This window comes from Aedes aegypti, unplaced genomic scaffold, assembly GCF_002204515.2.
Source record: "Aedes aegypti strain LVP_AGWG unplaced genomic scaffold, AaegL5.0 Primary Assembly AGWG_AaegL5_hic_scaff_32_PBJ_arrow, whole genome shotgun sequence".
Classification (NCBI taxonomy): Eukaryota; Metazoa; Arthropoda; class Insecta; order Diptera; family Culicidae; genus Aedes; species Aedes aegypti.
In genome coordinates, this window is record NW_018735992.1 from 20866 (window position 1) to 34055 (window position 13190).

The following is a 13190-nucleotide window of genomic DNA, read 5'->3' on the forward strand; positions in this document are numbered from 1 at the left end:
TTTTATAGTGTAGTAAAGTTGTAACGGAAGGACCCTAAAAAAGTTTTATTTTTTTCAATTGTTCCGCACAAAATCAGAAGGAGTGGTCCATAAACCATGTGGTCAAAGCATCTCAATCGAAGTTACAGGCGGTATTGGGTGCTGTCCCCCTACTTTTCTGGACCCCCAAAAATAGTTTTTAAGCATCGAAACCGTTTAGGACTGCTGCATTCTTGGTTAGTTCGGTATTCTTTAACTAGGAGGCGCTAGTGAACATCAACTTCCTCCAGTGACAGTTTGTTGATTTAAGCAGACATGCAGCGTACTATGCACTTGATACTTGATTCAATGTGCAACTTGCTGAACTGATAAGTCTTCCGAATTTTCAGTATCTTGAGATATATATTTAACATAATAACTAACATATGAGCTTCATACAGTAACATTTTCTGAGCTAGCGCCATCATACGGCGAAATCTCCAACTAACCAGTATATACTATACTGGCATTGTCCCTGTTGCAAACTCCACTGAAGAAAGTTTAACTTTATATATACCTGTTTCTGAGATATAATTTGAATTTGGTGCAGAAAACGTACTACTTTCATGAAAATGGGTCTAAAAATGATTTTTCAAGGTAAAGGTTGGTTTGCTACTGACAAGAAAAGGAATCGCCTATCTCGATGCGTGGGAAATTTCTTCCAAGAAATGGTCCAGAAAAGCACATTTTTCTGATCGCAGTACGCAGTTGAGAAGAAATGTCATTTCAAATGGGGCTCTCTGTAGGAAATTTCTTTACCCATTCAATCAAGAAATTTCTTTACTTTTCTTGAGCGAAACAGCATACTTAGCTTAAAGGAACAAAATCATGCACAAATAAAAAAGCACGCGGAAACTCACCAATATTCACATTTGCTTAAAGTGAAACATCTCAGATGGCCGTCACATGGCCGATTTGTGTCCCTACTCACGTTTTCAAAAGTCACTAAACTGGAGAAATATTAGGCGAACGTTCCTAATCTTTCTTATTTTAAGCTTTCTTCTAGTGCACAAAACAAAAATAAAAATTCACTGTTGTTGGATGTTGCCTTTCGCGAGATTAGTGCCCATAAATCGGAGTGAAGCATTGCTTATCGGAGGAAACGCCATGTCGGCACCTAATTTTGATTAATTTTGTTTGTATGTAATGTTTTTGTTTTTATGAAAATCATTAATAAGTTTATCCAAAATATGAAATTATTTGCTGTGCTGTGAGTTTCACCAACCTGCGTGATCATAAAAACGTTGGCCCCCTCCTTTGGCAGTAACTGTGAATCAAACATGTTCCATTTAACAATAACTAGTTCCGAATCATCATAAAACTTAAATGCATAATATTAGCACCCAGGGAATTCGTTCCAAGAATTTAAAATATCTATACATCTGCCTTTGAAAGAAATACTTTATTCAACTATTAATATGCAGCAGAATGTGAACCAGAAATGCTTGGCTGGACTCCGAAGGTGAAACTACGTAGGAAACCTACAAGAATAGTAGAATATTTTTAATGGTAAACTTCGTTAGAAAATCAACACGGGATCGTGTAGATCTAAAGCAAGTATTAATCTACAGTTCCCTGATTGTTTTCACCCAAGCATTAGAGTTTTACTAAAAAAAAGTTCTGAATTAATAAACTAGCAATTCAAACCTTTCTTGATGTTACAAGGATAAAGTACGAGAATCATGGTTCACAATTTTGATCGAGTATTTAGAAGACCTTAAATAAATTAACCCTCCAATAGTCAACCCTCGATATAGTTAATGCGCTTCAATAAATGCTTTCAATCCATGTTTAGCAGGAAAAATATAATAACTTGTAAGAAACATTGCTTTTCTTTTAGACCACATGTACCAGTATTCGCAATGTTTTTAATTGGTTCCTGAGTTCGCCATGGCGAAATCTAGTACAGAGGAGCTAAAATTTTAACGAAAAATGTTATTTTTTCCTATTATTTTTGCAACAAATTTTGAGGTTTAGGAATGTTACGACATTATTTTGAAATGATTTAATAGACTTCAAACAATGTATGCCTATTTGTGTCGTAAAACGGTATGTAATCCGATGTGGTTGAATACTGGTACTATGACGTATACTGGTTCATCTTTATAAATGATTCCAGTTAATCGATTATCGTATGGCTTTTTATGTTAAGTATGATCAGATAATTATCGATGGTTTTGGATTCATCGATATCGTCACAGCCCTAGTTGTGAACATAAATACTATAACAAAACGATCTTGTTTTGAATTAATAAAAGCACCAGTTAGCTTCTTTAAAATTAAAAAAAAAACCTTTCGATAGAAAGTGAGATTGCGTTAGTAAAGAACTTTATTCAACAAAAAAAAACTGCTTATCTATTGTGAATCGCATAAACAGATGTAAATTTATACAAATAAAAACCTTTAAATGCGATTTACGGGCAGCATTTTTTTATTAAAACGTAATGGGCTTAAAGGTATTATTATTGCCTTGGTAGTTGTCGAAAGAGTAAAATAAATAAAAAGGTGTTACCATTCTAAACAGTTAATAACCCGAAAAATTGATATTATTTCAATAGATATAAAATGGAGCAAACAACCCTTTATAGCGACAGAGCCGTGTTAGGAAGAGGAAAGTTGTTGGGCGAAATGAACAGAAATGTAATTCAGTTATATTAGCAGTGGTGCTGATAATGAAAGGATGTGCGTTTTCGGAATTAATTGTACACGTGAGTTTATAATAAACAATAGTGTTTTATTAGCGACTGTTTTTTCCGTTAAAAGGACTTATCAAGAATTATAACGTTATAACAGGATATATACTACAGTTCAATTGATACTAAACTATTAACTATGAAACATACATATATATTTTTTAAATTCGAACATATTCAACAAATTAACATATTTCATTAATGAGCAGCTGTGTACTGATGATACAGTCATAATAGTTTTGGACGGAATCTTGTTTCCATTAATACTCTGGAAATCGTCGAGCATATAATGCTAAAAGTCTACAGTTCCACAAAACATTTTTGTTGGTTCATTCTACTGCTTGTATAAGACACAGTGGATTTGGAAAATTTTAAGAGTTAGTGAGATTCTCCTCATAAGTCTAAAATTCAAAAGTATGAGAGTATTCTATTAGTATCTGCTTTTTTTTTTTTGGAAAGTGAAATGGAGGATTTAAAATTCAATTATATTGTTCCGATTGAATTTTATTATCGTTTTTTATTTTATATATTCATGAGTACCAATTATATACATAATGTATTTATATGAGCTCACTTGTACAGATTTAAAAACTCATATTACTAAGTTTTTCCACTGCATATTATACGTAGATCGACAAACATTGAACTACCATGGGCGTTTTTGGATACAAGTTATCCACACACAATTATAATTTTATAGTGAAGCGTACTGTGTTCATATAGTTTGTAGTTAAGACACGAATGGTTTCTTTAAGTACGTTAAATAGTTTTAAACCGTGATATTTGAAGTACGTTTATGCTATAGTGAAGCTGATTTTTCGATTTTGTTTTAATTACATTAGATAAAATAACTTTTCTATCTTTTATTCTAGATACTAAGGTTTATTCAATCCTTTGTTGGTCCAAATGTTTTTCAGTTCAGCTCACTAAAACACTTTGTTATGTATTATAAAATTAGTTAATATGTTTTAGTGAAACACCAAGGCACCTTACACAGTGTATCCAATGTGCAAAATCACGTTACAAAACCATGGCTAACCTTCTACCACCAAGCCAAACTAACTACATAACCAGATATAAACGGACATAACACTTTGATATTTTACTTTGCATATACGGTATGCTCTGAATATCAATAGTCTTTTTCTTAAGGTTTTCATGGATGAGTAATAATGTCTGTCATTAACATTATGGTTATATAAAAGGGATGCTATTTTGTATTTTTATGTTCAATGAATTTCAAGTGTTGTCTTGACCAAAAAAAAAGATTAATGTTTCTTCATTTAGGGTAGATGTACCAGTTATAGCCATGGGGGGTTGGATTTTTTCACCAAAGAAATTTAAAATGTGAAAGTTATTGAACTAACACATGTTTCAAATAGGGAACCACTGTGGTCATAATTGTTACACTCTCCCTACCTCAAGAAATATGTACACTGGAAATAAAAAATCATATAAAATGGCATCTATTATGATCAAATAATGAAATACTGATTAAAATTATTATTCACTTAAAGGTTTTAATTCAATTTATCATTGTTCAGAATCAATAAAAAAGTGTATTTTTTCACAAAAATTTAAGTACATAAATATAGGGTGGATATAAAAAAATAATTCCTCAGAAGGGAGAGTAAAAGAAAAATGTGTTATGTCCGTTTTGTGCATCCATCACCGAGAGAAAACACTAGCACAGAATAACGACTTGCCTTGAGGTTTGCACTTGAGGTGGAATTCAATATACTGACAAGGACACTGAAACTGACGACAGTGACGAGCAGGTTCGACGGACGTTACATCAAGCAATCCACGCATCGTCTCGTTACCCCCACCTAGAGGCGTAACGCAGCAACAGCAGCAGTCCTCGTTCCTGTAACAAAGCATGTTAATTCTTTTTGTTGGTATTTTTTGGGCTTGATGGCAATGATTTAAGTTTGTATATGTAAATTTCCTAATTATTGGCTTATTCATATTCTACTTTATAAGTAGATTTTGGTAAGTTATCTACAGAATGCCTATCACCCTCCGCCGATATTCGATATTTGTTAGATTCTAAATTATCATTTTTTGAGGCACTGTATGTTAACACGTTTGTACTAAATGTTAGTAAGTTTTTCTCAAATTGTACAGTATGCTTCACTTTAGTTCAATTTACTTCGAAAATTGTTCTGTTTGGCGCTTGATGACTTTCATTCTTTTTCTGTTCGAGGTTTCAAAATGAAATCCTAGTCTTTGTACTCGCTGACGAAGTGATGCACAACAACTCGAGGATCGTCTTTTGGTTTTTATGTAAAAGATTTCTTTCCGCTATATTGACAAGGGCAGTAAGCAGTTGGAATGTGTCTAGGTGAGGAAACGATGCCGTTTTCTTCAATGGTCCAGTCCAGGCGCCTCCGAAGGTAATCCTTACCCCAACGCTGCAGATAACGTACGAAATTTCTCTGCTCTGCCCTAAAGGTTGCATTATGTTACATGGAAGTTGACTATTAGATTCAAACCTTAATGAATAAACCAAATATTCCTATTATCTAAATATTTGGATTTTTGCTCAGTTATTAAAAATACACAAACCAAGTACATTCCTCCCTCGACTTTTGATTTGTACAAAATCTGGTTCATAAACAGAATGAAGTACGCATTGACGCAAAATCGTACCTCGATAGCTAAGCACGGGTCTCCGCATATCGGCCTTCACAGCACAAGTATTGAACAGCATGCCACGAAAGTTCCTTATCGCCCTAACTTCGTTTATTTGTTAGTTCCCTGCAAAAATCGAATGCACTGAATTGAATCTACTGTCTTGACTCTCTGTGCCTGTGTTGCCCTTCCATCTTTTAACAGTATCTCGCGTCCATCCGTTAAGATACTCTCAACCTTATCCCATTGTAGGGTCAAAAGCGACGAACGAAGAGCTGGCAATCGACGGTATCCCGAATGTTGCCCTAAAAGTAGCAGGCAATGCGGATCCGAACATGTTCAGATCTGCGATGCAACGCTGCATAAATCAAGGAATCTTGGATGTATGCAGGCTTTATTTTGCTCATCTTGATCTGATAGATGGAGCGACCTCGTACGCTCACAACAATTATGAGTCTGCATTCGATGTTGGTTGAATAATCAGTGGCTGAGAGAGAGGAGAGAAACGTTGCCTCTACCCAAACGCACATCTTCCATTTGACAGCTCTAGCTTACTGTGAAGCTCTGCAAACCCATCATCATTGCTTTTGGGATGAACTGAGGTTAGTTTCTCCGTCAATGCAAGAGCATGATTTTGCTTTCCTCTTTGCCCTTTTGGGCAAAGAGCTACAAAGAGACAACGAAGAGCTGTCTGGAAATGCTCTTCCCCGAACTGAGAAATGGGAAAAAATGCTCTCCCCCTAACTGAGAAAGGGAGAAAATATTTTCTTTATCTTTTAAGCACTGAGGTTGCCAAAACAAACTCTTTACCACTGTGGGAATGAAAATATGCAAAGACAAAAGTGTAAACTCTTCATCCCACAGATCAAATACGCTCAGTTTGTGTGTGGGTAAAATCGCTTCTCTTTTGTAGTTGATCATTAAAAAGGGGAGAAAGAGGATAAGTCAAGAGCAAGGAAGAAGCCTGGATATGGAAGCTACAGAAATTGGTGCACTACTAAAGGCGGGGAAACCACCAAGTGATTCGTCGGCGTATAGACCTGTCTACAAGATAGGACGGGCAAGTTGTTTGATAGGTTGATCCACAACAGACTAGTGCTGCACACTTACACTGATAGGCAAAATAAAGTGCCCACCTGACCAGTTTTCGAATTTCTCTCATTGATTTGGTTCAAATTAAAGTTAACACACCTAAATCTTTTGTAATATATTATTTTTGATGTTCTTTTAAAGTTGCACTTACGAAATTTTGATAAAAAAAGAATTTTACTCAAAGAAAAAGAAAATCAATTTGTATTGGAAACAAAGTAGTGACAAAAATAAGTGCCCACTTCCTTCTTGGCCCCAGAAAAGATGATTTAAGAAAAATAAAAAGCAATTTAATAGTTAATGTGTCCTCCTTTGGCCTTAAGGACTTGCTGGAGGCTCTTCGGCATGCTTTTCACCAGGTTTTGTAGGTGTTGTAGATCTAGGTCTTCCCAGGCGCGTTCCAAGGCTTCAAAATAATTATTTTTGTTGGTAACACCAGTTTTTTCAACCCTGGCATCGAGAATCGCCCACAAATTCTCGATGGGGTTGAGGTCTGGGCTTTGTGGAGGTCATTCCAGCGGTTTAATCCGACAAGACCGGAAGAAAGACTTGGTCTTCTTTCAAGTATGCTTCGGGTCGTTGTTCTAGAGAAATATGAATTTCTCTTCAAGGCCCGTCTGGATCAGCGAAACCTCCAGATTTTCCCGCAAGATGTTAATGTAGGAATCTGCCGTCATTATTCCGTCGATTTTCACGAGGCTTCCTACTCCACTCCATGAAAAACAGCCCCAGACCATCACATTTCATCACATCACACCTCCATGCGTCACCGTTCCTTGGATGTGGCGCTCCTGAAGCTCGAGCTGTCTAACCGAAAGCAGCGGGCTCGTGTGTGGTGCAGAGCGCCACATGAAGCATGAAGGAGGAAATGTGATGGTCTGGGGGTGTTTTTCATGGAGTGGAGTAGGGAGCCTCGTGAAAATCGACGGAATAATGACGGCAGATTCCTACATTAACATCTTGCGGGAAAATCTGGAGGTTTTGCTGATCCAGACGGGCCTTGAAGAGAAATTCATATTTCTCTAGAACAACGACCCGAAGCATACTTGAAAGAAGACCAAGTCTTTCTTCCGGTCTTGTCGGATTAAACCGCTGGAATGGCCTCCACAAAGCCCAGACCTCAACCCCATCGAGAATTTGTGGGCGATTCTCGATGCCAGGGTTGAAAAAACTGGTGTTACCAACAAAAATAATTATTTTGAAGCCTTGGAGCGCGCCTGGGAAGAACTAGATCCACAACACCTACAAAACCTGGTGAAAAGCATGCCGAAGCGCCTCCAGCAAGTCCTTAAGGCCAAAGGAGGACACATTAACTATTAAATTGCTTTTTATTTTTCTTAAATCATCTCTTCTGGGCCAAGAAGGAAGTGGGCACTTATTTTTGTCACTACTTTTTTTTCAATACAAATTGATTTTCTGTTTCTTTGAGTAAAATTCTTTTTTTATCAAAATTTCGTAAGTGCAACTTTAAAAGAATATCAAAAATAAAATATCAAAGAGGATTTAAGTGTGTTAACTTTAATTTGAACCAAATCAATGAGAGAAGTGCGAAAACTGGTAAGGTGGGCACTTTATTTTGCCTCTCAGTGTAATTTAGAAAGCCGAATCTCGGCTAATTTTAACCGAGATTTGCACAGCCAAACAAATTTTATGAGATCCCAGTAAATAAAAGCCGAGTATCAGTTGATCGTGCTTCGTTGCTAAGTAACCTGACAACTTGTTAGCTGAGTCTCGGTTGAAATTGAAAATCCGAGATTCGCACAACCGAGCTTGTGAAAAAAAATCTAAGTGTGCGTATACGGAAAGTGCGGACGGCCTGTCCAACAACCAGTTTGGATTCAAGAAAAGTAAACCTACTCTGGACGCTATCCAGTCGGTCGTTCAGACAGCTGAGATGGCAATCGAGCATAACAGGAGCGGCATCCGTTACTGCGCGGTTGTCACTCTGGATGTGAAGAATGCGTTCAACAGCGCAAGCTGGGTTGAGTTAGCCCACGCACTTCATCGCCTCAAGGTACCGGTGCAGCTGTGTAAGCTTCTAGAAAGCTATTTTGATGGTAGGATTATATTGCATGACATAGAAGAGGAGCAGAAAAGCGTTCGAATTACCGCTGGAGTACCTCAAGGTATTAAGATTGTTGGCTTTGCCGACGATATCACCCTAGTGGTCTATGGCGAATCGATGGAGGAAGCAGAGTTAACAGCAGCGTACTCTATCTTCATAGTTGAGGAATGGATGAAGTCTAGGAAACTAGGACTGGCCCGTTACAAGACTGAAATGGCGGTGCAACGGGCAACGGGCGCTTATCTCGGTAGGTGATTGCACCATAAAGTCCAAGCGATACCTAAGGGATATTGGGGTAATTATTGGGTAATGACAAGCTCAGCTTCCCTAGCCACGTTTAATATGCCTGCTAAAGGGCATCTACGGCTTTAGCGGCGCTCTTTAGGATGATGTCTAACAACTCTGCTGTAATTGCCAGCAAACGCAAGCTCCTGGAAAGCGTGGCGCTATCCATACTAAGGTACTGAGAACCAATGTGGTCAAAAGCGCTTAGAACGAGCAGAAACCTAAAGCGGTTTGAAAATACGTATAGGATCATGTGATTAAGAGTAGCAAGCACATACCGAACGGTTTCTAAAGAAGTCGTGTGCACCATAGCCGGGATGACGCCCATCGGGCTCATCATCAAGGAAGATGTTCAATGCTTCAACTTAAGAGATACCAGAAGAGTCCGCAACGCGTGTAAAGAGGCAACGCCCAGAGGTTGGCAACAGGAACTCAACTAAAGGCCATCGCTAATACCAAATGTGTTTGCAGCACCTACCAAGAGTTGTCTAATTCTCTGCAGGCCTGCCGAGGCGGGTCCCTTGTAACATTGTTGAAGTCGGCTACGAGAAGCAGTTTGCCTAGGCAACTTCTGCTACATGTATTAGGTGCTATATGCACTGGCCTTTCCCTGAAGAAATACCGTAAGGTGGTTACGGGGAGTTCAGGGTCTGAGGCCAAGGGTAATGCCGGTGCACTGTACACCACTTGACCACTTCAACGAGAATTGCTCACGTACAATGCATGGGCTGGTTTTAATGGGTCGTCGGTGGTGCGGCATCCCCACACTCCATGAGTTATTCTCAGGAGCAGGGATGAGAAAAGTACTGGAGCAAACATTTACCGCCTCTACATTTACATCTTTCTACACGACCATCAAAATCCAAAGCAAACCATGACGATTCAAAACAAAAAATGTCACGGCTCTTCAAAAAATGTAATCTTCTTCTTCCTAACGTTTTTCAACCCCGAATGCGAAATGACTCGAGCACAGTGGTGACACGATTTTTTGCGGTTTTCGGGGTTTTGCATTTTTGCTCGTTAAAGGCAGTATGAAATTGAACTTGTTTATATGTATCGTAACGGAATGATTGTGGTCTTTCTGTTAGAGCTAATAGGTTTCAATTAGTTGAAAACACAAGCGAAATATTAGCGATTGAATGATTTAACACTTTTTTCAATCATTCAGCTTGGAATGGCTGCCCGAAAATGGTCATAGTGGAGAGACAAAAACAGTCAAGCAGTGTGTGAACCGTTGGCAGCGCAACGCCTGATGGTATTGATGCTGCTGCTGCTTTGTGTTTTGGTGGAATGGCAGAATCGATGAACTGTGGTGAATTGTGGTCACAGTTCCCAAGACTGCTCAGGAGTCTGTTTGCAGATATCCTTGTAAAAAAAACTTATCCCTGAACATTTCGGTTCATGATCCCACAAAGGTTTCATGTGTTGAGCTTCTGGTAGGATATTCGCGTTTCTTAAGAGCTTTTTCCGCCTGGCGTCGGGTTAGATAGATAGATATCCTCATGGATAACTTGAGCTTGTATGTATCCTATATTTATTCTGAAGTCCGTGCTTGGCAACGATCGTACTTCAAACTTAGCAATTTTGTGTGATAAATGGTTAATGCGTACTTCATAATGTCTCGTACTGGACGTATTTGGGTGCATTTAGCTACAACAAAGGTTTTCATATTTGGCTAAATAAGATTGTATCGGTAATCGCTGTAACGTTTAGCGATATAATGGAAAGTTTTCATATAGGTAGCTACACCTTTAAAATTCACGCAAAAGGTCCATCATCCTAAGTGTAGTTCGTTTGTGGCAACTGAGCAAAAATCCAAATTCAGACTAACACTCTTTACAAAATCATAAATCATTCTCTGTACACATATATTTTCCAGTCATGCAAAACGCCAAGACACTTACCTGCTTTCTCGACAGGCGAGTAGTGTTGGCTCCTTGAATCACGATATCATTTGTAGCCACATCCAATCGACTCTCCCATCCAGGCTCGATGGTGTTTCCGTTCTGTTCGCTCCTTTCGATAAACTCGTTCAGATAGCTGATGCACTGCGATGGTTCAAAGTACATGAAGCAAAGGTTAACCTTGTGACAAGAAATGTGTCCTCGGTCATCCAATGCCAGCAGGATTTTATGTCGTATCAATTGTTTGTTCACTCGAGCCATGCATCGTTCGAGTCCACGGGCAAGGCGTAACTTCACCCACATACACAAGAAAATAGCGGCAGCGTTAAGGAAAAGCCAACCAACTCCCAGCGAGAACAGTGTAATTCCATATAGGCCAGAGAATAGCAGTCCCAACAAAACAACGAAGGCAAACAGGATCCACACAACCAAGACTCGTTTGTAACATATGTTGTACATAGTGAACCGATAGTCATTCACAAGAGTTTCCATGGCGTGCACGTATTCCTCGACGGTGAGCTGAAAAAGAAACAACACGATGTTCAATCGACATGGACAATTTTAAGGTGAATGTGCATCGAAGCCACCCCTCCAACCTTCAAGAGCACCAATCTAGAGAACCAGACAATGGTTCAAGCTGAAAACTTGATCGATTGGACGTTTTCAGCTAAAATCGCTGTCTGTTTCTCTCGTTTGTCTAGATTTCACCTTCAGAAAATTAAAAAAAAAAATGATAGGAAGACTTAGGTTTTCGAAATGTATGGAAGCTGTTTATTTTACCGTTAACCCTTGGGCCATTAGTTCCTCTGGTACGAGCTCTGGGCGGAATACAGCCGGTGTTATCCAAGGCCAGCGAGTATTGGTTGGTAACAATGTAACGATGACATCGCCGTTTGCTAAAGTTGAATGGAATCGTTCAGGTGATTATGTCTATTATTATATGTACATTGGCAAATCGCTTACCGAAACCTTCCCGAACGCGACCGGTTGAGAGTTCAATTGTGCGCATTGACTGGATCGGTTGAACAACATTGACGGACTGTTTCGGAATGTCGATCACTGCTGGTTGTGATGTCTTGTTGATGCTGGCCGTTGGTGCTAGGCTTGCCGGAGCTGATGGTGGAGCAGCACTACTCCTTTGGCTGCCTTGTTTCGGTGTGCTTGGTATCCTGGCATCTAAATTGACATGAACGGATTCCGTGGGCAGAACTGCTGGTGTTATATCGTCCTTGGCAGGTGATGTTGCTGCAGTGGCCTTATAAGTAGAAGGTGGTGCCAAGGGATCGGAAGATTCCTGAAACAATATTATGACAACCATACGATTTAAATTATTACATGTTTCATAGGTTTGTGTAATGTTACATTGTTCAATTACACTGCGGAACACGTTTTTGTCTCAAGCATCGAAATACCACTATTTACTCAATTGGGGTTGCTGAATCCATTGCCGTTTTCAAAAATATCACAGCACGTCTAGTTTTTGAGATATTGACTGTTAAAAATGCTAAATTTGACGATTTCAGCCAACTTGCATGCAAGTTTTCCAACTTGTATGGCATTTTATTTGCTTAATTTGTCACAAAATTCAAACTTCATGTGTTAAACAATACTTTTCAACAAAGTTCATAATTCCTCCGCTGGTAAAATGTTTTTTTTTGGTGGTTCTGAAAAGTATTGTCTTATGCCATATAAGAGAAACGAAGAATTTTATATCAAGACTGCACTGCCCATAACTGCATATTTGTAACATTCGACAAAAGTAGGCATTGAGTAAATGGAGCACCAAGTGTGAATTTCTCGTCAGTATAGGAAGGCCCCAAAATTTCAAAAAAATTACCGAGAACTCAACAATGCTTATATGAAGCTGAAATTTTGTATAGTTCAACTCACATATTGGTTGAATAGTCAGAAAATAATTCTGATAGAAATTTATTTGCCACAACATTACGAGGCCCATGTATAATTCCAATGTGACTGTTATGCGGTTATATTAAGCAATGTGACAAAACAACTTGGTATTTTTTCCGAACTTTCTAGAACAATCTCACAGATTTTATTAAGCTAGTCGAAAGTATTGATGATTTGATGATGTTCCACGGTATTAACTCGAAATCGTCAAAAATATCGAATGTGACAAATATGCAGTTATGGGCAACGCAAGCATGTTGAAAAAATCGATTTAAACTGAATATAATGGTAAAATTTACAATCAAATTATATCTAAATTGAAAGTTCAAGTCCTATTTTGCATGCTTGGTGTATTGAATCACAAAAAAGTTTGATAAATTATACTTTAAATTTCATGCAAACATTAATAAAACCTGTGTTTTATACAACTTTGGCGACCTGTAGCTAAAAATGGTGACGTGCTGGAACAATTCTGAGAACGGCATCAAATTCAGCGACCCAAAATCTACTAGAGACACATAATTTGATCCTTGAGACAAGCAAAAATGCCATTTTTTTACGCTGTGTTATGGTTTTACTACATCGTATAAAACT

General features: G+C 38.4%; 1 protein-coding gene across 1 annotated transcript; it reads right to left on the reverse strand.

Annotated features, from left to right (window-relative positions):
• Positions 1-1401: 1401 nt before the first annotated feature.
• Positions 1402-12021, reverse strand: LOC5564194. Its single transcript, XM_021856831.1, is given in 6 exon segments — positions 1402-1499; positions 4418-4535; positions 4537-4578; positions 10689-11207; positions 11469-11584; positions 11652-12021. Coding segments are annotated over 6 exon segments (1218 nt in total). The 5' UTR covers positions 12007-12021; the 3' UTR covers positions 1402-1431.
• Positions 12022-13190: the final 1169 nt, after the last annotated feature.